The sequence below is a fragment of the Camelina sativa genome, chromosome 15 (assembly GCF_030686135.1).
Source record: "Camelina sativa cultivar CO46 ecotype springtype chromosome 15, ASM3068613v1".
NCBI lineage: Eukaryota > Viridiplantae > Streptophyta > Magnoliopsida > Brassicales > Brassicaceae > Camelina > Camelina sativa.
The window spans coordinates 6,851,892-6,879,844 of NC_141894.1; the positions used below are offsets into that span (position 1 = coordinate 6,851,892).

The following is a 27,953-nucleotide window of genomic DNA, read 5'->3' on the forward strand; positions in this document are numbered from 1 at the left end:
GATGATGTTGACATCGGGGCAGAATGTGGAGATCTCAGTATTGATAGTCTGGGTAACGATTTCAACTTTGATGATATTCCCGAGTTTAGTGAGGGTAGCGAGAGTGGTTCTGGTGGGAGTCCTATGGATGTTGTACCGGCTGAGGATGCGGTTCCAAGTTCAGCTGTTCTAGGTCTTGGTGCTGTTCCTGTTGGTTCCGATGACGAACTTGCCGTTGGTCCGATCGATCAGGGTTCTTCATTGTGCACATCGGATACCATTGCTGAGATGGCGCAGTGGTGTAAGATGCCCGATGGGTTGGTATTCCAGGTTCCTGAATCTCACGAGCGTCCTTGGACGCCTCCAGCAGGTTTCATCACTCTCTATACACATTACTTCACTGATTGCGGTCTTTGGTTTCCTCTGCCGGAGTTCTTGACGCGTTACTGTACGAGACGCAAGATTGCTATTTCTCAGCTTTCTGTGGGAGGTATCCGCAACGCAGCTGGTTTGGCGATACTTGGTACCGATTGTGGTGTAGAGGTTGACGCGCATTTCCTCAAGGAAGCCACCAGATTTACGAAAGTCAGAGGTAGTCCTGGATATTTTTATACTAGTGCTAAGTCGGGTTATCAGATCGTCACTAGAGCTGAGAAGAAGATTCGTCATTGGCAGCGTTATTTTTTCTTTGTCAAGCTAGATGAGACTTCGGTTGAGAACCTTGACATGTTTTATGATACTGAGTGGAATATGGTTCCCGATAGCTTTGCTGTTTCTTATCCTTGCCTGTTGATTTTTCTGATTAGTTTCTAACACTTTTGTTTTTGTTGATGTTTGCAGAGCCTGTTGTTCGTTTGCGCGCTCATCCTCCAGGTTTCTTTGATAATCTCAGGAAGATCAGAGCGAGAGGGGCGATTGATTGGCCCTCGCTTACTAAGAGATCTCGTGAGTTCTCTATAAACTCTTATAACTTTCATGGTTGCATTCGATGGTTATTAGGTTGTCATACTTTGTTTTCCTTTTCAGGTCTACCACGTTTAGGAATGGGAAAGGTCAACACCCGTTTCCCTCGATACGCCGATCAGTTCAAGAAGTGCATTGACGCTGTACTTTCTGCGCGTGTTGTTGATGCTGAGGTCGCTGATCCTGTCGCGGGAGCTGGTGCCGAACAGAGGCTTGCTGGTGATGTTAGATCGGCGGAGGTGGCTCCTGCTCGTGCCGACAAGAGAGCTGCTACTGTTCCTTCTGCTGCCTCTCGCGCACAGAAGAAGCCGCGCGGCGAGACTTCTGAGGCCTTAGCTATTGTTGTTGCTGATTCTGGGCGTCCTACTCCGACGAGGAAGAGAGTTTCTCTTGGCGAGGTGGTCGTTTCTGAGCCCGAGTCGTCCAAGAGATCTAGGAGAGACGGCGCATCGCGCGATACCACTGAGATTGATGACTCATTCTCTTTCTCCTACAAAACGAAGGACGAGTCATTTTTCAACAATGGAGTTGCTTGTGGCGAGCTCGCTAGCAAGCTTCGCGGCTCTTCTGGTCCGCTTCCCCCTGTGGGTTCCCTTCACGACCCCGAGCTGTACCGATCATGGGCTCGGCGATACTTTCAGGTTGGTTTCTCTTCATATTTTGAATTTGGACCTTCAATCATTGTCTTAATTTTTTTATCCCTTATGCTTTCAGGATGGTGGTTTTGTGAACCGTATGGTCATCTCATACGAGCGCCATCTTGCCGAGCTGGCGAAGCAGGTTGCTGATGCTCGCCCTTCTGAGCCGCCCAGGAGGTCGGCCGAGGAGCTTCGCCAGGATTTCGAGAAGGAGCGAGGGGTTACTGCTGCTCTGATGAAGCAGGCCGCCGGTTATAGGAAACAGTTGGCCAATCACAAGGCTTCTCTGGCCGAGCACAAGGCTTCTTTGGAAGCTTCTCGTTCCCGCATCGAGCAGCTTGAGGCAGATAACGCATTTCAGAGAGCGCAGCTGCAGCAGTTGCAAGCAGAGCGGCAGGGCTTCGATGCCGAGCTTGCTGGCTATAGGTCTCGCATTGAGAGATTGAGGAGACACATCCTTGATAACAGAGCGGTGCATGAATCTCTGATGTCGTTGAGTCAGGTGTCGGGTACTTATGAGTATCTCCAGGAGCTGATAACAGGTGGCATGGTCATTCCGCCGAAGATGTTGCTTACGTTGGAGACTGATTTGAAGATGTTGGAGGACAAGGTCGCTGGTTTTGATATTACTGATGTTCTGGATAGCGATCTCGAGGCCTTTCCAGAGACTGCGCTTGGCCTGGAGAGCATGCTCGGCAACGCGATCCCTCAGGTGGCACCGGTGAGCGCAGATGTTCCTGTGATCGTGGAGGGAGGGGTCGCTACGGCAGGGGCACCCGCGACCTCGGGCGCTCAGGTCGATGCCGACCAGTGACTTGTCTTTGTTTCCTTTGTGTTATTTGTGTATCTTTGGATCCTATCCCCATGATGTAGCGGATGTTGAGCCTTGTTAGGCGTTGTACTTTTTCTTTTTGGAACTTTGCTATGTTTTACCCTCTGGTCTTTGACATGTGTTGATCGTTTGATGGATGTGGTTTTCGAGGATCACTGTATTGGTTATTTCACCTCGAAAATTGTATTCTTTGCTCTATAAATTGCTCCTCAGATGTTCACTTCTTGCCATTCCACTTCGTTCTGTTTCTTTTTCAGGAAAGGTCTCTCTTTTGGTTTTGAGCGGTTGATGTTAGTACTATGGCGCTAGGTGTGGAAGATGTGATTCGCTCCGAACTCGAGTTTTATCGTGCTTGGATCCAGAGGTTAAGGGCCTACATTCTAGCTACGCGCCGTAAGTTCGAGCTTTGCCTCCAGTTTGATCGTGTGGACGGGACTGTTGCGTATCTCGAAACTATGATCGATGATGGGTTCTTCGTTCCAAAGTGGAGATGGGATCGTTTGCTCGAGGAGCGATCTCGTCGCGAAGCTGCAGTGGCTGCAGTGAAGGTTCCTAAACTTGAGGAGAGTGATCTTGAACCTATCGACGCCAGACCTCTCGAAAGTAATGCGGAGATAGATGCTTGCCGAACTCGGATCGACGTATTACGTCGATACATTATTCGGATAGAGTGTACAGACAAAATCTTCATTGAGAGCAGCCGTGATGAAGGAATCTGCTCATACTTGGAGAGTATGGCTGCTAGGGGTGTAAACGTCCCAATGTATACGCTGGAGAAGTTGCGTGGGGAGTGCCTGGCTTGGCGGGAGTTTATCGACGGGCTAGAGTTTGATGTTCCCTCTAATGCCGATCTGGGGCTAGAAGATTGAACGCCTGTGTGTGATGCATATGCCGAGCATGGCCTTTGTTTCTGTTCTTTGTGCCGAGCATGGCCTTTTGTTGTTTGTTTTTATTATTTTGAACTTGTGCCGAACGTGGCTTTTGTTGGTCGTTCTTGTTATGAAATAAAAATTGTGTTTTGCCTATCTATGGAATCGAGTTGTACTTTACGGTGCGAGACGTCTCTCGGCTTATCCTATTACGTATCGATTTCCAAGTGTTTAGGGTGGTAGTCAAGATGAGCTCGTAGTACCTTTTAGGTGCGGCCCTGGTGTCCGGCTTATCCTGTGTGTGCCACGAGGTCGGCAAGAAAGTGCAAGTGAGAACTTGGCTTATACAGACTTAACCGCCTGCTAGCTGAATGCGAGACTGGGCTCGGCTTTTTGGTGCGGATTATTTCACAGCTGCATCCATGAGGAACGCGTTCTAAATCGTTCCCTTGGCCAGAGGGTTGATGTATGAGCTGGACATCTCGCTGAGACGGACTCGTTCGAGAGAGCTCGTTTTAGTTTTGAAATGTTTAAACTTTTGATTTTAATTTTTTGGTATAGCTGCGCCTTTTGACGGGCTGCCTACGTACCCGCAGAGAGGGATCAAGCCATTCGTAGTTCATAGTACAAAGGGAGAGCTCGGTAGTACGAGCTTTCTTTTTTTTTTTTTTTTTTTTTTTTTTTTGATGAGTGACAAGTGACGCTTCGTCTTCTAGTGGTAATAGCGTTTCAAGTTTCCGGAATTCCACGAGCGGGGAATCGGGGTGCTGTCCAAGGTGAGGAGCTGGTAGACGCCAGGGGTGACGACCTTGGAGATCAAGTATGGGCCCTCCCAGTGAGCGCCCATCTTTCCCGCATTGAGTTCGGCGGTGTTTTCAAAGACTTTCCTGAGGACGAGATCACCTTCATCGAAGTGGCGAGGCCTGACTTTCTTGTTGTAGAACTTCGCGGCTTGCTGCTGATAGTTCTGGATTCGGATAAGTGCTCTGCCGCGCTCTTCTTTGAGGGTATCGAGAGTATCAAGCATCATTTCCGTGTTCAATGCAGGATCATGAACGAGCATGGAGCGTCTTAGTGTTGGCACACCGATCTCCTCTGGTGCGAGTGCTTCCATTCCGTATGCAAGGGAGAACGGGGTCCGTCCTGTAGATTGGCGAGGGGAGGTACGGTGCGACCATAAGACACCATCGAGTTCGTCAGCCCAGAGGCCTTTTTTGTCTTCAAGCCGTTTTTTGAGTCCGTCGATGATTGTTTTGTTGGTCGCCTCAGCTTGTCCATTTCCCTGTGGGTAGCGAGGTGTGGACTTGCTCAGGCGAATTCTCCATTTCGCGCAAAAGCCTTCAAATTGGATTGAGGTAAACTGCGTGCCGTTGTCAGTGACAATTTCATACGGGAGTCCGTGCCGGCAGATGATGTTTTTCACACAAAGTTTTCGACTTGCGGAGTTCCGATTTTTGCGAAGGCTTCAGCTTCGACCCACTTGGTGAAGTAATCTGTCATGATGAGGATGTATTTCTTTTGACGAGACAAGGGGAGTGGTCCAACGATATCCATTGCCCACCTCATGAAGGGGTAAGGCGGTGTTGTTGTCCTCAGAAGCTCGGTTGGCGCGTGAATAATAGGAGCGTGGCGTTGACATTGTTCGCACTTCGCGACAAATTTCTTGCAATCGTCGTTCATGGTAGGCCAATAATGACCATTGTTGCGTATGCGCATTGCGAGTGCACGACCTCCTGAATGATTGCCACCGGCGCCTTCGTGCACCTCTCTCATTACGTTTTCAACTTCGGCGGGACCGACGCAAGCCAAAAGGGTTCCAGACATGCTCCAACGGAAGACTTCGCCGCGGTAAAGTGTGTAATGCGCACAACGAGCTGGGAGGCGTCGGGCTTCCCATTTGTCTGATGGAGCAATTCCATCGGCGATGTAACCACGAATTTCTTTTTGCCAGTCGTACGGTCGCTCTTTCGGTTCGGCACTAGTTTGTCCTTTATTGCCGGACTCGTGCTCGGTAGATGCTTGTCCTACGGAATTGTGTTCGGCAGATATTTGCTCGGTGGATCCTTGTTCAGCGGACTCATGTCCTTCAGATACTTGGTCGTTAGACATGAGCTCGGTGGATCCTTGTTCGGCAGATTCCTGTTCGGCTGAGCATTCACCGGAAGTTGATGGTGCACCGGCCGATGGTTCAGAGACAATCAGTGTTAGTACGGGAGTGCCGTCATTTGTTCTTTGTTTCTTTGAGGCTGGAACGTTGACATTCTCATCCTCCATAACCTTTTTCTTTTTAAAGTCTGGAGCAGTGGGATCGATGTTCGCGGGAAGATTGATGCTCGGTTGATCGATACTCTCGACTGGGATCACTCGACGGAGGTCGGGATCAGATGTAGACGCTAACACGGACAGGGCGTCGGCCGGAGCATTGTCGCTGCGAGGAATTTTCGTCAACTCAAACGACTCGAATGAACCGGATAGGTTTTGGACAACTTTAAGGTAAGCGTCCATTCGGTCGTTCCTGCATTCGTAATCACCGCTGAACTGGTGGGTCACCAGCTGCGAGTCGCGAAAGACTTGTAATTTCTTGACCCCGATTCCGCTTGCCAACCTCATTCCTGCGATCAGGGCTTCGTACTCGGCCTCGTTGTTTGAGGCAGCAAAGGCAAGCCGGAATGATTGTTCGAGCACCTCACCTGTTGGTAAAACAAGGTGTATGCCGATCCCAAAACCGTGTCGAGAGGAAGCACCATCGACGTGCAACGACCACTTCTCCTCGCGAGGAGCGCCTGACTCTAGTTCGGGAGAGAGCTCGACCAAAAAATCAGCGAGTACTTGAGATTTCGCACAGGTGCGATTCTTGTATTCAATATCATATTCGCTTAATTCCACTGCCCATTTGGCCAAACGACCTGATTGACTTGGACTGTGCAAAATGGTTCGCAGGGGCAGGTTAGTCAAGACTTCCACTGTGTGGGACTGAAAATATGGACGTAGCTTCCTAGCCGAGATAACTACGGCGTAGGCGAGCTTTTCCAAGGTTGGATAGCGGAGCTCTGCTCCATCGAGACTTTTGCTGACATAGAAAATGGGATGCTGTTCTCCCCTGTCCTCTTTAATGAGTACCCCACTGACCGCCGAGCTGGAGACGGCGATGTACAGATAGAGCGTTTCTCCTTGGTCGGGCTTAGCTAAGACTGGAGGAGTAGCGAGATAGTTTTTGAGCTCCTGGAAGGCAGACTCACACTTCTCATCCCACTCAAACTTTTTGTTCCTGCGAAGCAGCTGGTAAAACGGTAGACACTTGTCGGTAGAGCGTGAAATGAATCGATTGAGGGCGGCAATTCGCCCGGTAAGTCGTTGAACTTCTCGAGTATTTCTTGGAGACGGAAGTTTTGTAAGCGCCGAAATCTGTTTTGGGTTAGCTTCGATACCCCTCTTGGTGACGAGGTAGCCTAAGAATTCTCCAGAAGTTACGCCGAACGAGCACTTAGCTGGATTCAGCTTCATGTTATATCGGTTGAGAACTTCGAAACACTTAGCGAGATGTGAAACGTGATCGACAGCATGGATCGATTTTACCAGCATATCATCGATATATACTTCCATTGTTTGGCCGAGCTGCTCAGCGAACATACGGTTAACGAGGCGCTGGTAGGTCGCACCAGCATTTTTCAAGCCAAACGGCATGACCTTGTAACAGTAAGTGCCTTGATCGGTGATAAAGGCTGTCTTCTCTTGATCGTTTTTGTGCATCATTATCTGATTATATCCTGAATAAGCATCCATGAACGATAGAAGTTCATTTCCCGCAGTTGCCTCGACCAGCTGGTCGATTCTTGGGAGAGGAAAGCTGTCTTTTGGGCACGACTTGTTAAGATCGGTAAAATCAACGCACACCCGCCATTTGCCGTTCTTTTTCTTCACGACTACGGGGTTGCTTAACCAGTCCGGGTACTTGACCTCCCTGATGGATCCAGCAGCGAGCAACTTTGTGACCTCCTCGTTTACGGCAGCGGTGCACTCCAGCCCGAGTTTACGACGCTTTTGTTTGACCGGTTTGAACGTTGGGTCTACATTGAGCTTGTGGCAAGTTATACTGGGGTCAATCCCAGTCATGCTGCTCATATTCCACGCGAAGGTGGTGACGTTCTGGCACAGAAACTTGACGAGTTCGTCCTTGATAGTCTTTGGGATGTCGGCACCGATCCCTACGCAGCGAGTCGCGTCGGAAGGGTCAATATTCACTTGGATGATTAGCTCGGTGTTCGGACGGACTCGACCATCTAACTGCTCGGCGGGGTCTGAGATTGCGAAGGTGCGAGCACTACGCTGCTGCCGCTCGACGATGAAGCAAGTTCTGGCGATCAATGGGTCTCCTTGCAGCGTGAATATACCTCTTGAGGTAGGAAACTTTACACACTGATGGTACGTTGACGCTACGGCTTTCATCTTATGCAGCCATGGAGTCCCCAAGATGACGTTGTATACGATTGGTTTATCGACAATGGCAAAATTGATGCAGTGCATTATTCTGCCTACGTAGACTGGAAGCATTATCGTGCCGACCGTCATAACTGTATCGCCATCGAAGCCTGTGAGAGGTTGGACTTCATTGTCGGCTGTGCGCAGGTCGACCTCCATCTGAATCAACACGTCCTTGAAAATGACGTTTACCGAGCTGCCAGTATCAATTAAGATTTTGGTGACGATGCTTTCACCAATTGCCATCTCGACCACCAATGGGTCGTTGTGCGGCCCTGCTAGGCCTGATGCATCGTCTTCTGTGAATATGATCGGCTCGGAGTTTGTGATGGGCTGCGTGCTTTGAGCCATCCAGTCCCGCTTGACCTCTAGACCCCGCCTGTAAGCTTTGATGGAACGAACCGAGTCTCGACAAGTCGTTAGGCCGGCTGCTAACCACATTGACTTCGGAAGATTTGGATGTGTTAAGGCTAACCTCCCAAAACTCACTAAATTTACGTTGCTTCACAAGGTAATTCCTATTTGTTGGGTCCGTGGGTGGTGTGCAAGCATCCGAAAAAGAGTGTGCTGTACTCCCTTTTGTTGAAGTAAGATCCCACCCATAATCATATTAATCCTTCGGCGCGGGGCCGGAGTATTTGGTTCGTCGGCCGGCTCGGGGTTCCTCTTAAGGGTTGGTGCTGGGGGAGGTGGCAGGTTTTCGGTGCCGTGCTGTGGGGCGGGAGCTGTATTGTATTGCCTACTTGGGTTCTCGTTCTCAGGGTTAAAAAATTGGTTATCCCTGTGGACCGTTATTAGTCGTCGCTCGTGTTCGACGTCAATGTGGCCTTCCTTAAACTTATTGAGCAGTATTTGCTGGAGCGTGCGGCATTCTTCAGTGGTATGCCCTGCTCGTTTATGGTAGTCGCAATACTTTTTTCCACCTTTACCCGATGGGTCTCGGACCCATTTGTTATTCCAGGGTTTTGATGACGATGCTTGGGGGTCCTGATTGCTAACAGCGAACGCTTGGGCTTTCTTTGCCTTTTCCACCTTGTCAGCGTACTCCTTGTCGAGGTGTTGACGAGGCTCGTGATGCTCGTCCTGTACCTTCTCTTTTCCTTTGGCCGACTTAGAGGCCGGCGGTTCTGGCAACGGTCGGTTCGCTCTCGATGCGCTTTCCTCAACCAGCTCGATGTATTTGTTGGCGCGGTGCAGCGCGTCGTCAAGAGACAGGGGCTCATGGACTATGATGTCTTCCCTAAATCGGGAACCGTGAGCGAGAGCGTTGCGGAGAGCTGATATCGCTGTGTCGTCAGCGATCGAGAGCTTTGAAACTATTCTTTTGAACCTTCCCATAAAATCCCGGAGCGACTCGTTGGTTTGCTGGAACATGTTCCACAGATCGGCATTCGCGGCACCTCGAATCATAAATGTGGAGTGGTGTTGTAGGAAAGCGGTCGTTAGCTCGTGATAGCTTCCGATTGAGTTTGGCGGAAGCCGAGCGAACCATCCCAAAGCTTCGTGAGCTAGGTTCTCGACAAAGAGTTGACAGCAGCCAGCTTTGTATTCCTCTTCACTGAAGTGAGCTCGGCTTATAGCAAAACTCATAGAAGTCAGAAACGGCTTTGGGTCATCCAATCCATTGTACAGAGTGAACTTGAACTTGTTTACGTAACAAACACGAACGCGAGAGATCCTTGCAGTGAACGGCGAGCGCTGGACCTCTTCGAGTACTCGGTCGAGATTGGGGGCCGAGCTCATTGCCCGGTGAACTCTCGAGGAGAGGTCTTGGACCATCATCTCAAGGCGTCGTATGGTTTCGTCCTTGAGATCCGCGTCGGTTTGTCGGCTCGGCAAAGTTGGGGTCGGCGGGCTTCCGCTTCGTCTCTGCGTTCGGTTTTGGTTCTCGGATGGGACTTCTCTGGGGCGTTTTTCCATGGAGCCTACGATGATCGACGCTGGTGGGCGTCTATGGCTTTCGTAGCGTTCTTCTACGGACAACGTCGCAGGGGGTGGTGGATTTGCGTGCTGATCGCCAGGGTCGTTCTCACTCCGGCGTTCGCTCCTTCGTTGCTGGAGCCTGCTAATTTGATTTTGCGACGCTTTCTGCGCTGCCACAATTGCTTCGAGCCGCTCGTTTGTTCGCGTTTCCTGACCATCGAGTCGATCGAGTATTACTTGCATCAGGTCGTCGAGGCCGCTCCTTTGGACGGGCAAAGCATTGGGGAGAGCGGCATTGGAGCGAGCGGCAGTGTTGGTGAGAGCGGCGCTGGGGGGAGCGGCAGCATTGGTGAGTGCGGCGCTGAGGAGAGCTGCGACGTTAGTTACCAGCTGGTTGGTGACAGGTCCGGGTCCAACGTTTGTGGCTGCGAGGGGCTCGAGGGGCGCGTCGGGCGCTGGCGGAGGAATCGTGCTCAGCGAGGGGCCTTCGGTTGAGATCGCCGAAGAGGGTTGAGGCAGGACAGTTCGCGTTCTCGTTCGCCCCCATCGCTGCTCTGTCGGCTGCTGCGTCGGCTGCTCCGTTGCTTCGTTGAGATCGTCGCTAGGGTTCGTCATGGATCTTGAAACTTCGAGGAAGTGAGGACCGTCGGTATTGATTCGTCAAAAAGAAGTGTTCTGCTCTTGCCCCACGGTGGGCGCCAATTGTTTGTACTGAGGACTGCACAACACTAAATAAATATCGATTTTTGGGGAAAGAGAAGTTTGTTCTTTTATTAACGATAAGAATTCGAGGTCGTCACTAGAACGAGTCAAGATCGTGCTCGTCAGTTCACAGGAGAACTGACAAGTGAGTCACGACGAGCTCGGAAGCTAACGAGAATTATACAGGAAACAATAACTATGATTAGACACAAAGTTTTGCTCTCGGGGTATTGTACGTGAGTCTGATCGATCTTCTCCAGCGAGTACTGTTGCTTTATATAACGGACTGTAGACCGAGGGTTTTCTAGGGTTTCCATCATGAATTCCCGAGATTGCCCTTTACGATTTTATTAATGACTTTCATCCAATTTTGTCGGGCCGAAATCGCAATTATCTTGTCTTGTTGGGCCGAGTGGCATATTGGGCGCAGCCCATGTCCAACAATGAGCCTTAATTCCTGTTGTTGAACTTAAACTTGAAGTCTTTTAGAGTGGACTTTGCTCCTTCTAGCTGTGACTTTGACATGATATGCATCATTATGAGAAATCTTGAGACAAGTTAAAAGGGAAGAAAAAACTCGAAATCATCAACATGGTGCAGATACATGCTTGATTAGATCCTACAAAGACCAATATATCTACAGGTTATGATCGCAAAACGTAAGTTCACCAGAAATCAGTATGATTCTGACCAAAGAACAAAACCAATCTAAAACACAACATGAAAAAATCAAGTAAAACTATGATCAGTCATTTGCCAGATGACGTAAGTTGTAAGCCAACGAGATTACGAGAAATATATTTGGCTTGGGGGAAAGTAGGGTGTTCACACTCCCGCAGTGATCAATAAATCTGAAACTTACACAATCATTTTTCTTTGAAATCGTATGAGTGTAATCGGTTTCAGATGATGGATATGTCCAATCAAAAGTAAATAGTTTGGAATGGTTGAAGCCAAGCCTCACATGATCCTGTCTTAATAAGTCCATGCGTTGCTTGCGGATGGAGCAATTCTCAGTTGTTTGTTTGGCAACTGAAAGTGACAATATCAATTTTCTTTCTAAAAAAAGGCGCTTAGAAACATGAAAAGTCGAAATCAATAACAAAGTGAACAACTGACTAGAAAAAACTGAATTAAGTGACAAGAAACATGAAAAAGCCGAAATCCTCATTAGTTATTAGCTGATAGATAGAAACCTAATGAAGATGATGATTGACTAGCAATTAGATTTGCTCATCTCTTACTTTCCTTTTGCGCGGTTGGTGGTTGATTTGCACTAAGCTTGGGATATAAGAAGAAGAGCACACAAGGGGGGGAATAAATATTTGCGGGCCAGGTTCGCCAACATAGACATTGGGAGCTTCTCCGAGACTCACAGATTTAAAGAAACCGTCGTCTCCAATGATAAAAGCAGTGTGGTACCGGGGAGTCTCGGTGGGTAGAAATCCGTCTACTTCGAAAACCACGGCGACTTTCTCTTCCTCGTCAATGAAGAAGCTCCCAGAATTATGGTCAAACCGAACAGCATCAAAACCAGTTAGTAGTGGTCTCATATCCACTTCAAAAAACTTGCTCCAAGACACAGTACTAGGATCAATCTTAGTGGTAACCCAAATCTCCAATATTTCAATTGAGTCTCCACCCCGCTGAAATAGCAGGGCGAGCTGTTCTTCTCTAACACATGAGAGGGTCACAGTATCTTCAATATAAGAGTGTATCGGAACAGGCAGACGCGGTCCAAATCTCTCTGTTGTAAAATCAAAACAGAGTAAGGAATCTTCAATTTCTTCCTCCTCCATTTCACCGCTGGATTCTATTAGTACGGGATCAAAAAAGTCAAGCCCTATCTTCTCATGAGCAAAAAAATAAGTATTTCCCTTCAGAGACACGCCACGTTGATAGAATTCTACCTCCCAGTCGGGTCTGACGTCTATAACCCTCCATGAGTTAGACCCAAAGTCATAGATCTCGAACCCGAAATAGTGTATTGAATGGATGCAATTATCCACAAACCTCAAGATTTTGTGGTGGTTACGGTTGATGTCGTATCCCAGAGCATACCTGTCTAGTCTGTGGAAACTTGTACAGGGTTCTATCCACCTTGTTTGCCCCAAATAAGGGTTCCACGCCAGGAGCCTCGAGTTGTCCTTGAGGACGCATAACAATAAGCCGTCGCAGTGAAAAACTGTAGATACCTCGACTTGATCAAGTAAAGCTACCTGCTTTATAGATAGATCAACCGAGTCTTCTTCTTCCTTGCGGTGGAGATGGAATCCGACTGAACAAACCTTGGAATCCATCGTCATGAACCCCAAAAACTGTTGCCTTGATGCTGCTGCTTTACCCACAATCCAATCTTTGGATAAACTGTTCCATAATTTGCAAGTGGATCGCACTGCTGCCAAAGATGTTATAGGAACCTTGGCGAGTATCTTGTCCCCTACCACTTCCGGTGGAAGATCGCATATCCTCTTACTCATTCTTCCAACTTCAGACACACGCCGTCTCGCAAAATATATAACTAGGGCTTTCTCTCTACTACATATCTTATATACAGAAAACCAAAAATTGGAAAAAAAATCTATTGACAAACCGGCAGTTACATTATTTCTAAAAATGGAGAAAAGAAATTAACGACATACAGTATCATCAGCTTTTACTATGAAACCCACCCGTATGCTTAGCAGAAATAATCAAGCTTGAGGGTCACCAGTAATCTCCACAAGAACACCAACCATCTTCAAAACTGTGAAACCGAACAGCATCTCTCACAACAAAGGCTATTTTCGTGATTTTAGACAACGCCTTGATGAACTCATGACAATCTACGCATACCCTCAAGTTCTTGAACACTCTTATCGTCTTTCCTTTCTGGTTTAACCCGCCTGATGCCAATGCCAGACCAATCGCTAGCTTTTCGCTGTGAGCTCTAAGGTTCTCCTCCTTCGACTCATCGTCTATATCATGCAGCTCATGTTTCAGGCCGTAAACATATCCCAATTCTTCTCTTAGTCTTCTTTCAACTTCTTTCAAAGTTTCTTGGATCACATGTGTCAGAGGATGTGAATCATCTCCACTACGGAAGAAATGTACCTCTCTCTCAATCTCGACCCAGCTCATACCAGCTTCTTTCTTCAACCCCTTTATACTGCCAAGCTCTCGTGTGTTCCCTTGTTCGTTCCAGTAACCGGCTTGTCCATAAAGGTTGGACATCATCACGTAATTTGCAGGATTTTTACCATCCATCCACAAAAGAATCTTTCCCACTTCTTTCCCTAATTCCATGTCCCCATGTACTTGACAGCGGCTAAGAAGTGTTTGCCATATTCCGACATTTGGTTTAATAGGCATTGTGTCAATCAGATGTTTAGCTTCCTTCAAACGACCAGCTCGTCCTAATAAATCAACTACACATGCATAGTGTTCTACCCTAGGTTTGAGTCCCTGTGTCTCTAGTAACTTCGAAAAAAGTTCTTCACCTTCTCTGATCATACCAGAATGGCTACAAGCTGAAAGCACAGCTAAATAACATACCTCATCAGGTTCAATGCTATGTCTCAACATTTCGTTAAAAGTATCAACAGCTTTTTGGCCAAGCCCGTGCTTCCCGTAGCCAGTGATCATTACAGTCCAGGAGATGACATCTCTCAACTGCATTTGGGCGAAGTATTTCTCAGCCTCATCAACTAATCCACACTTGAGATACATGTCCACCACTGAATTCGAAACAGATGTTCTTAACCCAGATGGAAGTTTAACAGCAAGTGCTTGCATTTGCTTCCCTTGCTGCAAGAGTGCAAAATCAGCAAAGACTCCAACGATGCTAGAAAGAACAAAACTGTCGATCCGAGAGTTAAGCTCCTGTAGTTGCTTAAACAAACCCATCGCCTCCACAAAGTCACCCTCTTGAGCATATCCAAGAATCAATGAACTCCATGAGATCATAGTCTTTTCCTTAATCTGATCAAAAGCTTTCCGAGCACTATATACATTTCCACACTTGACATACAAATCAACAAGAGAACCCGTGATGGTAACAGAACTCGGACAATGAAACCCACTCCTAACTAGAAAACCATGTAACTGTTTCCCTGCATCAATCATACCGATGCTACTGCAAGCCTTTAACAAGCTAGTCAAAGTGAACTCGTCTGGACTTACCTTTATATTTGGCTCTTGCATCATCCCAAACGTAGCCAAAGCTTTACTACCATACCCTGCATGTACATGTCCAGCTATCATCGCGTTCCAACTTATAAGACTCCTATCTCCCATCAACCAAAACACTTTCTCAGCTTCGTCGACTCTTCCACATTTTGAATACATGTCAAGTAAAGAATTCCCCACCTCAACCATCATTTCAAAACCAATCTTCAAGCAAAACCCATGGATCTGTAAACCCTTGTCAAGTGCGTTAAGCAAACCACAGACTTTAAGATTCGTCGAGAAAGTGAACTCGTTTGGGTAAATACCCTGACGCCCCATTTCCGAGAGAAGAGATAAGGTTCCCTTGAAGTCACCACTAAGTACATGTCCGCTCATTAGAGCCGTCCACGAAACAACGTTTCTCTCAGGCATACTGTCGAACACCTTATAAGCAATCGACGGTTCTCTGCATTTACAGTACATATCGATAAGATAGTTGCTCATAATCAAATTAGAACCCGATCCGGACTTGAGAAGGAAACAATGAACTTGACTCCCTTGATTAGAAAGCCCCTTCCTTGTGCAAACTCGCAAAATACTAACAAGGTTTTGTGGATTCATCAGTTCTTGGTCTAAATGAAACACCAATCTCAAACTTGAGTTTGTGGTATATTTACAAACCCAAGCACATCAATGAGCAATTTACTCGAGTTTGTAGTTTATACAAAACTCACATGAGCTATACTGAAGCAGATGAGAAAATGAACAGTACTATTTTGACATTTCGATGAACCAGCACAGTTCTATTAATCCTTTATAAAAAACAAAACGAAGTGTATATAAATTATCTTAAAAACAAGAGATATGGGAAAAAATCTTCTTAGAGCTGTCAATCTCTGTGTGAAACTATGGGGTTGTCGTTCTAATTATAATCAAAGAAACGGTGAAGCTAATTAAATAAACGTAGTTCAGTTATGGGGTTGTCAAACTATGGGGTTGTCAAAATCTTCTATCACACTAAGGTAGAACAGATATAACATCTTTACCATCTAATACAAGATATTGTATCTGCAGTTTTTCCCTTTGTTGCTTAAGCTCATTGCCTAGAATTGGGAGCTGAAATATTCTTGCTATTTTGTTGATTCTGATATCATAAGTGATTTGTCTATCAAGGGGAAAAATTTTTCTTGCTTCTTATTTCAGGTTGGAGAAGTCCTTCCTGAAGATATTTCCCGGACTGATGTCGCCTGGGTCATTTCTTCCCCCATTTCTATCCATTGTAGACTTGTCAAGTGAGTCCCCTTTTCTGAAAAAAAAAACTACTTGATTCCGTATATTTGTTTATACTCTAACTGGTAACTTCCATTAGTTTTGAGCTTGTGTAGTAATTCTCCGTTGATGCTTGGATTGTATTCTTCTCTCGGCATGATTGAAAGTGCGAGTGTATTGTCTATTAATCACATATGTCTAGCTCGGAGTCGGGGTGGGGAAAGGGGCCATTTCCTACTGTACTTTTAAAAGTGTCAATTTCTACATGTAAAATCATACAATGCCAATTTATACATATACTTATATAAATTTCTAATTTCATACCTAAACTTTCAAAATTGAGCCAATTAGAAATTAATATTGATGGGTCTAAGTCAATTACAGCTTCATTGCGTTTCTGGGTTGGGTCATTCGGACGGTTTGTCCGCTTTTGGCTTAAGATCAGAACAACGAAAGCCGGAGAAACAAAGTCTTTCTGATGTTGCGCCTCTTGGTGTCGAAGCTATTGGAACATGCTCTACACGCATATCATGTGGTTCAAATAGATTGGATTTATTTTGATCTTCAGTATAGATTTTGGATCCTCTCTGGGTTAGTAGTTTGTTTTCGTATCATATGGTTAATTTAGGTGTGGTTAAAGAGATGATTTCACTCCGAGTTGTGGAGTGTTATTTATCTCATTGTGGTTTAAAAATGCAATGGATTCTCGGTCAGGTAGCGTTGGATCCGCCTAGTGTTTCAGGATGTTACTAGATCGATCCATTGCATTTGGTCAAATTCTAAAGAGGTAAATATATGTGCCTTGAATTTGGATGTAATCATTTGGATAATGAATAGATGAAGTTGAGCAAAAAAAAAAAAAAAAAAGTGCAGCTTCTCTAGAGTCTTGATTGGTTCAGATTAGGTTTTATGGGCGTATGGAGACACATCAAAAGCAACAACTCTTTTGAAAATAATTTAAAGAATGTACATGTGTCGTTTTGTACTATTGTAACTGACGTTGCTATTCGATACTATTGTTCAATTAATTGAAACAATCAAACTCGTATTAATGCTAATGTTACAAAGTTTGTGTTATCCATTTTTTTATTTCGGTGCTATTCAATATTACTGGAGAGAATATCCCTGCGTAAAGCGGAGATCATTTGTTATTATTATTTAGGTGAGTTACTAGAATATTGCATAAAAGCTGGAACATACAATTATTTGTTATTACTAAACTAATCTATTGTATCTATACTATTCCTGAAATTAGTGTTGGGAAAAAACGTAATTACGGCTAATGCCATTAGAAAAAAAAAAAAACATTGGAAGTTGGGACTAAGTCTACCGATCCTTTGATGGTAGATTTATACACGTGGACTGATTAAAGGTGTACGTCAGATATTTTTGGTACACTTAGTTGTAGTGCTGGTACACTTTGCCGTCGACGTAGATAGTACACTTAGTTGTAGTGTTGGTACACTTATCGGTGGACGTATATGTGTATCAAAAACTAAGTGTACCAAAAATATCTGATGTACACCTTCAACAATCAATATGACCCAAAAGATATTTATGGTACACTAATGGCCTGTTGCGATAGATTTATTCGACAGCCTTCTCTCGTTTCAGATATTTTTGGTATACTTGTTTGTTTTTTTGAAATAGTTTTCGGAGTGTGATGGTAGGTTTCTTGTCCGTGGTAGATTTAGTAAGCATTTTTGACAGCTGTAAAGTCTTACCAGAATAACACGAATTTGTTTGAGCTGTCAAAGACAGTCTAGCGTTGCGATAGACTTATTGGAGGTAGATCTAAACACGTTTGTTGTTCTTCCGATCTATGGTGTTCATGTAATAACGTTTGTAGCAGATTCATCAATCATATTCTGTTTGTCGGCCGGAGCAAACGTCTTTTTCCTACTCTGTTTCGTTAATCTTTCCTCTGGGTTCATCCATGGAAGAGCTAGATATCTGTTCGAAAATCTCTATAACTCACTTTTTATAGGTTTTTAATTTAGAAATCAGATGTTGAGATGAAAATCTATAATAGTTGGGTAAAAAACCCACAAGTGAAACCAAAAAAATAGACATAAGTCGTGAAAAAATAAAGTGAGGCAGGGAAAATTAGGGTTTTCAGTCGTATGTTAGAGGTAGAAGACGAGGATATTCTGGTAATTTCGGGTTCATTAAACCTAAAATCAAACGTGTACGTACATATAAACGTGTACGTACATATGAACGCATACGTACATAATGTTCTTGAGATTAGAGTACGTACATAACGTTCTTTTGCTTAGTGTAGGTCCATAAATCCGTTTTAATGAACAATATTATTGTAATTTTGTAGTCATCTTCAACATATCTTCTTCTATAACCCTAGCTAATATTGTCGTTGTTGTTCACCGGAAATAGAACAAGTAAGAGATGTTACTAGAAAAAGTAAGAGATGTTACTAGAACAACCTATGTAATTCGTAATTGTTTATTTATCATATTTTCGAGAGGTAATGAACAATAACCATACAAAATTACATTTTAACTATAGAGGGTAATATTCAGATAACATAAATATATAATACTCAGTTCAACTAGGTACAACTAAATATATATTTAGATTTGCATTTATATTTAAAATATGAAAATGATAATTAAGGTTTATAAGAATTTCTAAAACATATTGAACTATTAAAGAACCATGTTTAATCAACAATACAAGAATTTATCACTTTCTAATATATACTATCGTTTTCACATAAAACACTTTTTATAGTATAATGAAGACTTAGTAAGTGATCACCTCAAATGAAGCAAAAGAGGTGAAACCCAAGTTTTTATGAACATTGTGTTATGAAAACCTTGTATATGCTAATTAATACTGATAATTGTGCCCAACTGCTAATTAATAATTTATATTATAGTCCAACTGGAAATACGAAAAAAACGCAAAAGTTCAACTATGGATATGAGAGTACAACTGGATAACTATGTATAATTATGTGTATACCAAATAATTTTTTACTAATATCATGTTGTCTTTGGTTCATTTTACCATAGTGTGATGATTTTAAATGAATATTCCGCCGCCAAAATCTATTTTTTATTCGTTTTCACATGATCCATATTGAAATTTATTTTAATAATTCTAGTACAGTTGCACCAAGTAGTTCAAGTTATACTGAAATTTTCTACCTAAGTGATCTAGTTATACATAAGATCTCACATTCACTCTAAAATTCTATTAATTACAACCAAACAAATCTCTCTCTGTTGTAACTCTTTTATCTTCTGCAAAGGCTCCATCTTCTACTCCTTATAGTTTCTAAGTAGATATTACAGGATACCTTAAGCAATCATGAGGGACCTAAACTTGCGAAACTGGCTACACTCAAGTGATAGCAACAGAGAATTAGTGATGATGAAACTATTATGGAAAGAGAATAAAAGTGGAATTAGTGATGATGAAACTATTAGGAGAAGTGGGGTATTGACGGCGAATTGATAGCTCTGTTAAATTTGGATTTACGAGAGATATGATTAATGTTAATTAGTGGTGGTTAATTTGATCGGGGAGTTTTGGTTTGGATTAGACTTCTCTTTTCGTCTCTCCATGCAAATAGTTACTAGTACATATACAATCCACATATGTGTAGACTATGTACATGTTCTTATATACGTACATTACACATAACAATGATCATGATGACTGCGTATAATTAATAGCCACTAACTGAATGAGGTATGGTTAAGATCTTAATTATAGATCATGACCAAGCTTTTTTTATTCTTCTATATTATCAATGACGTAACCAAAAAAAGGTTTTTATATTCCATTTCCACAAAAGAAACGATCCAAAAGCCAAAGAGATTTTGAGTCCTTAATTAGGGTGTCTGAGAAACCGTTTGGAAGAAGAGTTAGTAGCAAAACCTCTGCTTCTACTCTTTTGATGTCTTGGAATTGTAACTTTCTCAAGAAGAGACAAGACCTCAGGCATTGATGGTCTAACTTTAACCACTCCAATACATTGTAAAGCCAAGAAAGACATCATAAACGCTGCTTTCTGAGGGTATTGACCCACAAGCTTGTGTCCATTATCCTAAACACTTTTCGCTTGTCTCGCAAGTAAGGTGTCGCCCATTCCACTAAATATTCTTCTTCTCGAGCTTTAGTTTTGTCTATTGCTCTACGTCCAGATAGAATCTCTAGCAAGACGACACCAAAGCTGTAGACATCACATTTCGTTGTTAGATGACCTGACAGAGACCAAAAGCACAGACCAATCAATGTGTTTTAGAAATTTCATGTTTTGTTAGTTGAAATTGGAACAAATGAACCATCAAACAAAGAGAAACCTGTTGCTAGATATTCTGGAGCTGCGTAACCTTCTGTACCGATGACTTGGGTTGTCACATGTGAACGGTTGTCTTTTGGACCTTCTTTTGCCAATCCAAAGTCTGAGAGTTTTGGGTTGAATCCTGAATTAAGAAGGATATTTGCTGCTTTGAAGTCTCTGTAAAAAGGGTGCAAACGTTGACTAGATGACACATGAGACCAGACATTGGTAAAGCGACAATGAATTTTCTTTTTGATGATTAGATGACAAATGTTAACTAGATGACCCTGATATATTATACCTTTTCGATGTTTCTTTCGATTCAGAGTTTTTGTTGCTTCCTCCACGGCACAGTTCATTGATATAAATGCCCCTTCGAGGAAATACAAGAGGATATTAAAAAAAATAAAAAAAATAATTAATACACACAAGTAGAAGACTCACTTCTTGGCATCGTTCATCCATTTCATATGGACGCCAAGACGGTCTTAGAGGGTATTGTAGAACATAAAGCTGTCACATTTAAGAAACACTAATCAAATTCATCAAAACTCCATAAACGATTAGCAAAACCAAATTGTCGTTTGAAGAATCTAATCCAATACAGACCTCAGTATTAGCATCAATAGACGGTTTGACGACGCCGGCTGCTCATTCTTGCTCACAGACTCAGTTTGTGACGACGCCGGCTGCTCCGGTTTAGCTGCAGGGGGTTCCGGTTTAGGTTTCGGTTTAGTCTTCCTGGCACGGCCAGGTGCGAATCTACGGGTTTTAGCAACCTCCTTTGGCTTGGGTTCATCATCAAAGTCCATATTTTTTAGCTTTTTGCTTCCTGTGAAAATTGCAATTAAGGGTTTTAATTCATCAAACGAAACAAAGACTGATCAAACCCAATACGTAATCATAACAAAGATTCAAACTTGTCTAAATCACTATTTTAAAAACCAATACTTTCAGAAATCTTAATCGATAAATCTTGAACTGTTACGAACTGAGATAGAAACGAAAAGTGTGCACAAGAAAGAAAGAAGGTAAAAACCTGTAAATCAAGAACAGAACAGAAGAGAAGATATAGTCACACTCCTCCGGTCAAAAGAGAAACGTCGGCGAAGAAAGTGAAAGACTGAAAAAAAAAATTGAAACCTTTAAGGTTGAAATCTCTCCTCTGATTGAAATCTCCCAAAGAAAAGAGAGAGAGGAAATCCTAAAAGAAAAAAAATTGAAACTTTATTTGGTGGAGAAGTGAAGCTTCTTTTCTTGCATCCTAAGGGAATTTATCAGAGTAAAGGAGGATTTGACAAAAAATCAAACAAACATCGATTCAAAAAGAAACAAAAACAGGGAAACAAGAGCAAGAGCATAAGATCTCAAATTTTTTTTCAAAACAAATTTAATTATAAATGGCATAAATCGTAATAAAACACACAACTCAGATATAGAAGTAATTTGCAAACTTTTATGTGTTATTCTAGTAAGACAGAAATCTCAACGTGTTAGTCTAGTAATAAACCTACTTTTATGTAATATTCTAGGTAATTTCCCTTATTATTTTTGTTATAATTTTCTATTTATTGTTATATTATATATGTTGTTGATTTTTTGTACAGTTTTTTATTAGTTTGGCTATATTTTGTTGTTTTTTATTTTATTTTAATCTTATATTTTTGTTTATTCATTTATGTGCATAACATTGTCGTTATCATATGTGAATATTTTATTTTTATTATTATTAAGTTAAAGTGTGACCGCTGTTATAAATAAGGTAAATCTTTTGTTTAGTTTTTTCTGTTTGTCTACGTGTATTTATTTATTTTTCCTCATTTTGTTTTATAGTCATATTTTTAAAGATTTTTGAAATCAATTTATTTGTTTGGGTTACTAATAATCTTGTCCATGATCTATTTGTTTTTTTTAACAACTTTTTTTTTTTTGGTTAGGATCATTTCTATCTAATTATATTGTGGTTTCATCCAGTTTTTTGTTTTTATTTATATAACTCATAGTTTATTGATTTTGTGTTAACATGTTTCACAATTGAGCATAACATGCATAAGCCAAGCGATAAAGTGCTTGCTAATTTTATTTTTTATTAATTTATTTATATAGGAAGTGATCTATATTTTTGACAGTTTCTTTTATGTTTTTTAATTTTTATTTTAATCGTTGGAAGCCCTTTTTCTACTTCACATATACAATTTTGAATTTTCACATTAATGAAATTTAAGTCTTTGATTTTCTTCCTAATGTTTTTATTCTTAAAAAAAAAGAATTAAAAGAATTATTGTTTGTTATTTTTGTTTACTGTCATAGCATAGTACATTTGGACCAAAATGTCACCTTAGAGTCACTTTTATCTGGAATAAGAATTGTTTCCCAACAATTTCGTGAATATAGTTTGGTATTTCGTCTTCAACTCCACCATGTGTTAGTGCATGAATTTGTAATGGGTTAGTGCATGAATTTGTAAAAATCATTGAAAATATAAGTTAGAAGTGTTTGTTTTTAATTCCACCACTACTTACAACCTCGAAGATGAAGTAGCCACTGCTTTGTTGGTCATCTTTGTCATCTCAGAGTCAAAGACGACAAATGTTGCACCATCTTGACCATCATGAACAGCGAGCTCTACGCGAACAGATTGTAATCATTGGTTTAACCAATTTGGTTAAGACTATTGAGCAATAATAAGTCTATACAATTGTATATCAACAAAGAAGGCATGACAAATATCCCATGCAAAATTATTGGCTTGAAAAGCTACACAGAGGCTTAACAAAACTATATAAAAGCAATAACAAATTTAGAAAGAGATTGATTGCGATATATTTTGCTTTTATCTATATTAACATTTTTGAAGTATATTTTGATTTATGCTCTTTAATTTTTACTTATTTAATTTTTTTTACAATATTAACCCCTAAAACAATTCCATAAATAACATTGCAGTGAAACTCAAATACTAAACTTTCTTAAATTGACCAACATTGTTACATTTATTGCCATAAAATTTTAACAACATCTATATATTCTAATTTTTCCAAAAACAACTCTACCCATTAAAGTTTTAATCCATTAAATTTTCAAAACTATTTTTGCTAAAATCTCTCAAATTTAAATGATATATAACAGATTTTCCATAACAAAAGTTTACAATATATATAATTATATTAAAATTAATAAATTTCCTAAACCAAAAATCTAATTATAAAATATCACATTAAATATGTTGAAAACCCCCATATATATAATTTGTTTATTTTTTATTTTTTGAGAAATTACCAAAAAAATTAAAATTTTATTAATTATCATAAACTATAGAAATATGCTAATTTGGTAAAACAATTAACATAATTAAACTTAATAAAAAAAACTTATTTTGATTAATTTTTTTACGCAAAAACTTATTTTGATTTTTTGGTGAGACGGGTTGGCATTAATCTCATATAGTGAGTTAAGTGGAATTGTTTTTTTTAAACACTTTTAGATGTTTACCAGGAGATAAATGTATTACTAGACTATACATATACCACACGAGTTAAAACCTTGAAAACACTACAAAAACCCTATACTTTGAATACTTATATTAAATACCTGTAAAATTTTATATTTTTTTAAAATTAATAAAACAATAATAGAATAACAAATAAATACAATATAAATTTTAAATTTTTAAAATTAAAAATATTGTCCCGCTGTGTACCGCAAGTTAAATCCTAGTTATTGATAAAAATAACTACTCAAAAACAAATTAGAGGGAACTATAATATGTTACCTTCTCATCGAGTAAAAGGAGGACTATGCCCATGAATTTGCCATTTTTAAAAATATTTTGTGCATCCCAATAGAGCAAGAACCGGCCAACAACTTGTTGAGAAGAGCGTCCAAAACGTAAGTCAGCAAAAGTGGAATAATCGGTTTGAGCATGAATTGCAACAACATCAACATAAGCCTTTTAGAATTTCAAAGGTAAAATGTGTTGAGAACTATTGGTTTGGAAATTGTTAGGTTTCAATGTCAAAGAGTATTTTTTATAGAACTCATTTGTAATGTTCTCGTTATATAATGAGGATATGAAGCTGTTGTTATAAGCTTGAAGTAGCTTGTGAATCAAGTTGAGTATATTTAGGAGAATCTAAATATAAATATCATTTTGTAAGTTTTACTTTCTTTAGGAGTCATCTAAAGATAGTTTCCAAAAGGTGTTTTGGAAATAAAGTTTATATATAAGGAGGTGCTAATGTGTAGCACAACTTATGAGATTTGAGAGATTAAGGTTTTGTGATATTTTCCTTAATAATAAGAAGAGTTGTTCTTATTGATCTTTGAGTTTGATATTGTGTAATTCTAGAATTGGTATCAGAGCTCCTTTGTGTTCGATCACCATCGTTGGAGACAATAATCTGTGAAGACCAAAATTGTTAAGAAGGAGATGAGCGACGACGAGAAAGACGAGACGATCAAAACCAAGGATGCTGGATCCTCCTCTGTTAAGTGTCCTATGCTAAACTCTGCTAATTATACAGTGTGGTCTATGCGAATGAAGATAGCTCTCAAGGTCAACAAGGTGTGGGAAACTATAGATCCGGGGAACAAATATGACGAGAAAAATAATATGGCGATTGCTCTGTTATTCCAATCCATACCGGAAGCATTAATACTGCAAGTTGGAGAGCATGATACTTCAAAAGGTGTTTGGGATGCAATACAAGCAAGACATGTTGGTGCTGAAAGAGTGAAGGAAGCTAGATTGCAAACTCTTATGACTGAGTTTGACAAACTTAAGATGAAGGAAGGAGATACGATTGATGTTTTTGCTGGTAGACTCTCCGAAATTTCTTCAAAATCTGCAGCTCTTGGAGAAACAATCGATGAATCAAAATTGGTGAAGAAATTTCTTAAAACTCTGCCGCATAAGAAGCTCATCCACATTGTTGCATCTCTTGAACAAGTCCTCAACCTAAACACAACAACCTTCGAAGATATCGTTGGAAGATTAAAGGCATACGAAGAACGAATCAATGAAGAAGAGGAAGAACAGCAAGAAGATCATGGGAAGCTTATGTATGCTAACACTAATTCTCGACAAGAGTTCTATGGGCATAACAGAGGAAGAGGAGGACAGTTTTATTGGCGAGGAAGAGGCCGTGGACGCTACGGCTACAACCAAGGCGGATCGTACAAACAGGAACGCGATAAAGAGAAAGAGGCAATGATAACATGTTACCGGTGTGATAAGCAGGGCCACTATGCGACAAACTGTCCTGATAGACTGCTTAAGCTTCAAGAAGTAATTAAGAAAGAGGAAGAGGATACACATGAAGCTGACAAGTTGATGATGCATGAGGTTGTATATTTGAATGAGCAAAAGGTAAAACCTAAAGGCTTTGAAGTAAGTCTAGACACCAAAAATGTGTGGTATCTAGATAACGGTGCGAGCAATCACATGAGTGGAAATTGAGTTTTCTTTAAAGATCTTGATGAAAGTGTGACAGGAGTGGTAAGATTGGGGGATGATTCACGCACAAACATCAAAGGAAAAGGTTCTATTCGTTTTGTGTTCAAGGATGGTGTGAAAAAGATCTTACACGATGTGTATTACATACCAGAATTAAAGAGCAACATAATCAGCCTTGGACAAGCTACAGAAGCAGGATGTGAGGTAAAAATGAAAGACGATGTATTGATGTTGTATGATCATCTAGGACAGCCTCTGGTGAAGACAACAAGATCGAGAAACCGTTTGTATAAGGTTATTTTGGATGTTTATGAGGCTAAGTGCTTGATGCAGCTGGCAATTGAGACAGAATCTGCAAAGTGGCATGCTCGTTTGGGTCATGTTAACTTGGACACTATGAAGATGATGATCAACAATGATCTAGTGAGAGGTATACCAAAAATCACAGTGGACAAGGAAATTTGTGCATCATGTCTTGCTAGGAAACAGACAAGGAAAAGTTTTCCTCAAGCAACCATTTACCGAGCCACTCAACGTCTCGAGCTTATTCATGGCGATCTTTGCGGACCTATCACCCCTGCAACGGCCGCTCAAAAGAGGTATGTTTTTGTGATCATCGACGACTACTCAAGGTACATGTGGACTATTTTGTTGAAAGAGAAGAGTGAAGCGTTTGAGAAATTCAAAGTCTTTAAGACACTTGTTGAACAAGAGACAAGGACTGTGATAAAAACATTTCGAACGGACAGAGGTGGAGAATTTGTGTCTCATGAGTTTCAAGCCTATTGTGATAAGCATGGAATCAAGAGACATTTAACGGCACCATACTCTCCTCAACAAAACGGAGTCGTTGAAAGGCGTAAATAACTCTGTTAGAAATGACCAGGAGTATTTTGAAGCACATGGAGGTACCAAACTACCTATGGGGAGAGGCTGTGAGACACGCTACATATTTGATCAACAGGAAATCAATAAGACCATTGTCAAAATCCACGCCTTATGAGATGTTTAAAGAAAAGAAACCAAATCTCGATCATCTGAGAGTGTTTGGCTATGTCGGATACACAAGAACATAGGCTGTTGGGAGAAGAAAGCTTGATGACAGGTCGAGAGCTCTAGTACATCTGGGAACAGAGCCTGGCTCAAAGGCGTATCGATTATACGATCCTACAGGCAGAAAAATAATCGTCAGTCGAGATGTAGTTTTTGACGAAAGAAAAAGCTGGAGATGGAACCAGGTTCAATGTTAGACAAATAGAAATACCGGGATGTTTGTTATTCATTTGGGAGAGTTTGGTAATAATGGCATCAGAGAAATCGGAGCAACAGAAGAAAATAATTCTGAAACTCGAGATATGAGTGAGAATGTCGTGATTGATGAAGAAAATGAAGTGGATGAAGAAAATCTTGATGCAGAAAGTGGAGAAGATGAAGATAATAGCTTGGGTGAAACAGAGCAGGAACTACAACCACAACTAAGGAGATCAACGCGAGCAAGTGTGAAGCCAGCCTATTTAAACGATTATCTTCACATTGCAGAACTTGAAAGTGAACGTCTTCTATTGTCAATGAATGAGGAACCATGGAGCTTTAGTGAAGCAAGCGAGCTAAAAGTCTGGATAGAAGCGTGTGAAAATGAACTTTCTTCTATAGAAAAGAATAAGACATGGAGTTTGATGGATCTTCCTGTTGGAGTCAAGCCTATTGGATTAAAATGGGTATTCAAGATAAAACGCAACTCGGATGGAAGTGTCAACAAGTACAAAGCGCGTTTGGTGGCAAAGGGATATGTTCAAAGGCATGGTATTGATTATGATGAAGTCTTTGCCCCTTTGGCACGTATTGAAACGATCAGGTTCATTATTGCTCTAGCAGCTTCGAGGGGTTGGGAAATACATCATCTGGATGTAAAAACCGCATTTCTCCATGGGGAATTGAAAGAGGAAGTCTATGTCACTCAGCCAGAAGGATTTATAAGCTTAGGAAGTGAAACCAAGGTCTACAAGCTCCATAAAGCTCTTTATGGGTTAAAACAGGCACCTAGAGCTTGGAATAACAAGCTTAATAAAATCCTTACAGAATTGAAGTTTCATAAATGCCTTAAGGAGCCATCGCTGTATCCAAAGAGAGAAGTAGAGCATTATCTCGTCGTGGCTGTGTACGTCGACGATCTGCTTATCGCTGGTTTGTCTCTGAAGTTAATTCTTGCGTTCAAAGAAGAGATGGTAGCAAAATTTGAAATGAGTGACTTAGGCAAGTTGACTTTCTATCTTGGGATTGAAGTACATCAGTTTGGAGGAGGTATTGTCCTTAAGCAAGAGAGATATGCAAAGAAGATATTGCAAGAAACCGGGATGCAGGACTGCAATTTTTGTCATGCTCCGAT

The 27,953-nt window shown here is 41.5% G+C and overlaps 3 protein-coding genes and 2 pseudogenes across 4 annotated transcripts; all 5 read right to left on the bottom strand.

The window, feature by feature from the left end:
- Positions 1-3,993: 3,993 nt before the first annotated feature.
- Positions 3,994-4,395, bottom strand: LOC147926328 (uncharacterized). The gene has a single exon (XM_087487016.1). It carries the CDS (start codon positions 4,393-4,395, stop codon positions 3,994-3,996), a length of 402 nt encoding a protein of 133 aa, XP_087343142.1.
- A 305-nt stretch (positions 4,396-4,700) lies between these two features.
- LOC147926329 (uncharacterized) lies at positions 4,701-8,201 on the bottom strand. The gene has a single exon (XM_087487017.1). It carries the CDS (start codon positions 8,199-8,201, stop codon positions 4,701-4,703), a length of 3,501 nt encoding a protein of 1,166 aa, XP_087343143.1.
- A 3,222-nt stretch (positions 8,202-11,423) lies between these two features.
- On the bottom strand, positions 11,424-12,865 carry LOC104745800 (F-box/kelch-repeat protein At1g24800 pseudogene; annotated as a pseudogene).
- Positions 12,866-12,953: 88 nt separating this feature from the next.
- LOC104745801 (putative pentatricopeptide repeat-containing protein At3g15130 pseudogene) lies at positions 12,954-15,767 on the bottom strand (annotated as a pseudogene). The gene has a single exon (XR_015581470.1). The product of XR_015581470.1 is annotated as a putative pentatricopeptide repeat-containing protein At3g15130 pseudogene (transcript).
- A 3,817-nt stretch (positions 15,768-19,584) lies between these two features.
- LOC104745803 (putative serine/threonine-protein kinase PBL3) lies at positions 19,585-21,524 on the bottom strand. The gene is made up of 6 exons (XM_010467155.3): positions 21,152-21,524; positions 20,722-20,944; positions 20,557-20,625; positions 20,414-20,485; positions 20,132-20,289; positions 19,585-20,032 (listed from the first exon to the last, which is right to left on the bottom strand). The coding sequence occupies exons 3-6, from the start codon at positions 20,580-20,582 to the stop codon at positions 19,824-19,826; spliced, it is 465 nt and encodes a 154-aa protein (XP_010465457.1). The 5' UTR covers positions 20,583-20,625; positions 20,722-20,944; positions 21,152-21,524; the 3' UTR covers positions 19,585-19,823.
- Between the last annotated feature and the right edge of the window lie 6,429 nt (positions 21,525-27,953).

What these genes read in the sequence shown, in the direction of transcription:
- LOC104745803 (XM_010467155.3), bottom strand. Translation starts at nt 20,582, where the DNA reads ATGAAATGGATGAACGATGCCAAGAA. An exon ending in TGGATGAACGATGCCAAGAA is followed by an intron (nt 20,486 to 20,556) that starts GTGAGTCTTCTA and finishes ATTTCCTCGAAG; the next exon opens with GGGCATTTATATCAATGAAC. An exon ending in TCCAGAATATCTAGCAACAG is followed by an intron (nt 20,033 to 20,131) that starts GTTTCTCTTTGT and finishes GGTCTCTGTCAG; the next exon opens with GTCATCTAACAACGAAATGT.
- LOC147926328 (XM_087487016.1), bottom strand. Translation starts at nt 4,395, where the DNA reads ATGGAAGCACTCGCACCAGAGGAGATCGGTGTGCCAACACTAAGACGC.
- LOC147926329 (XM_087487017.1), bottom strand. Translation starts at nt 8,201, where the DNA reads ATGTGGTTAGCAGCCGGCCTAACGACTTGTCGAGACTCGGTTCGTTCC.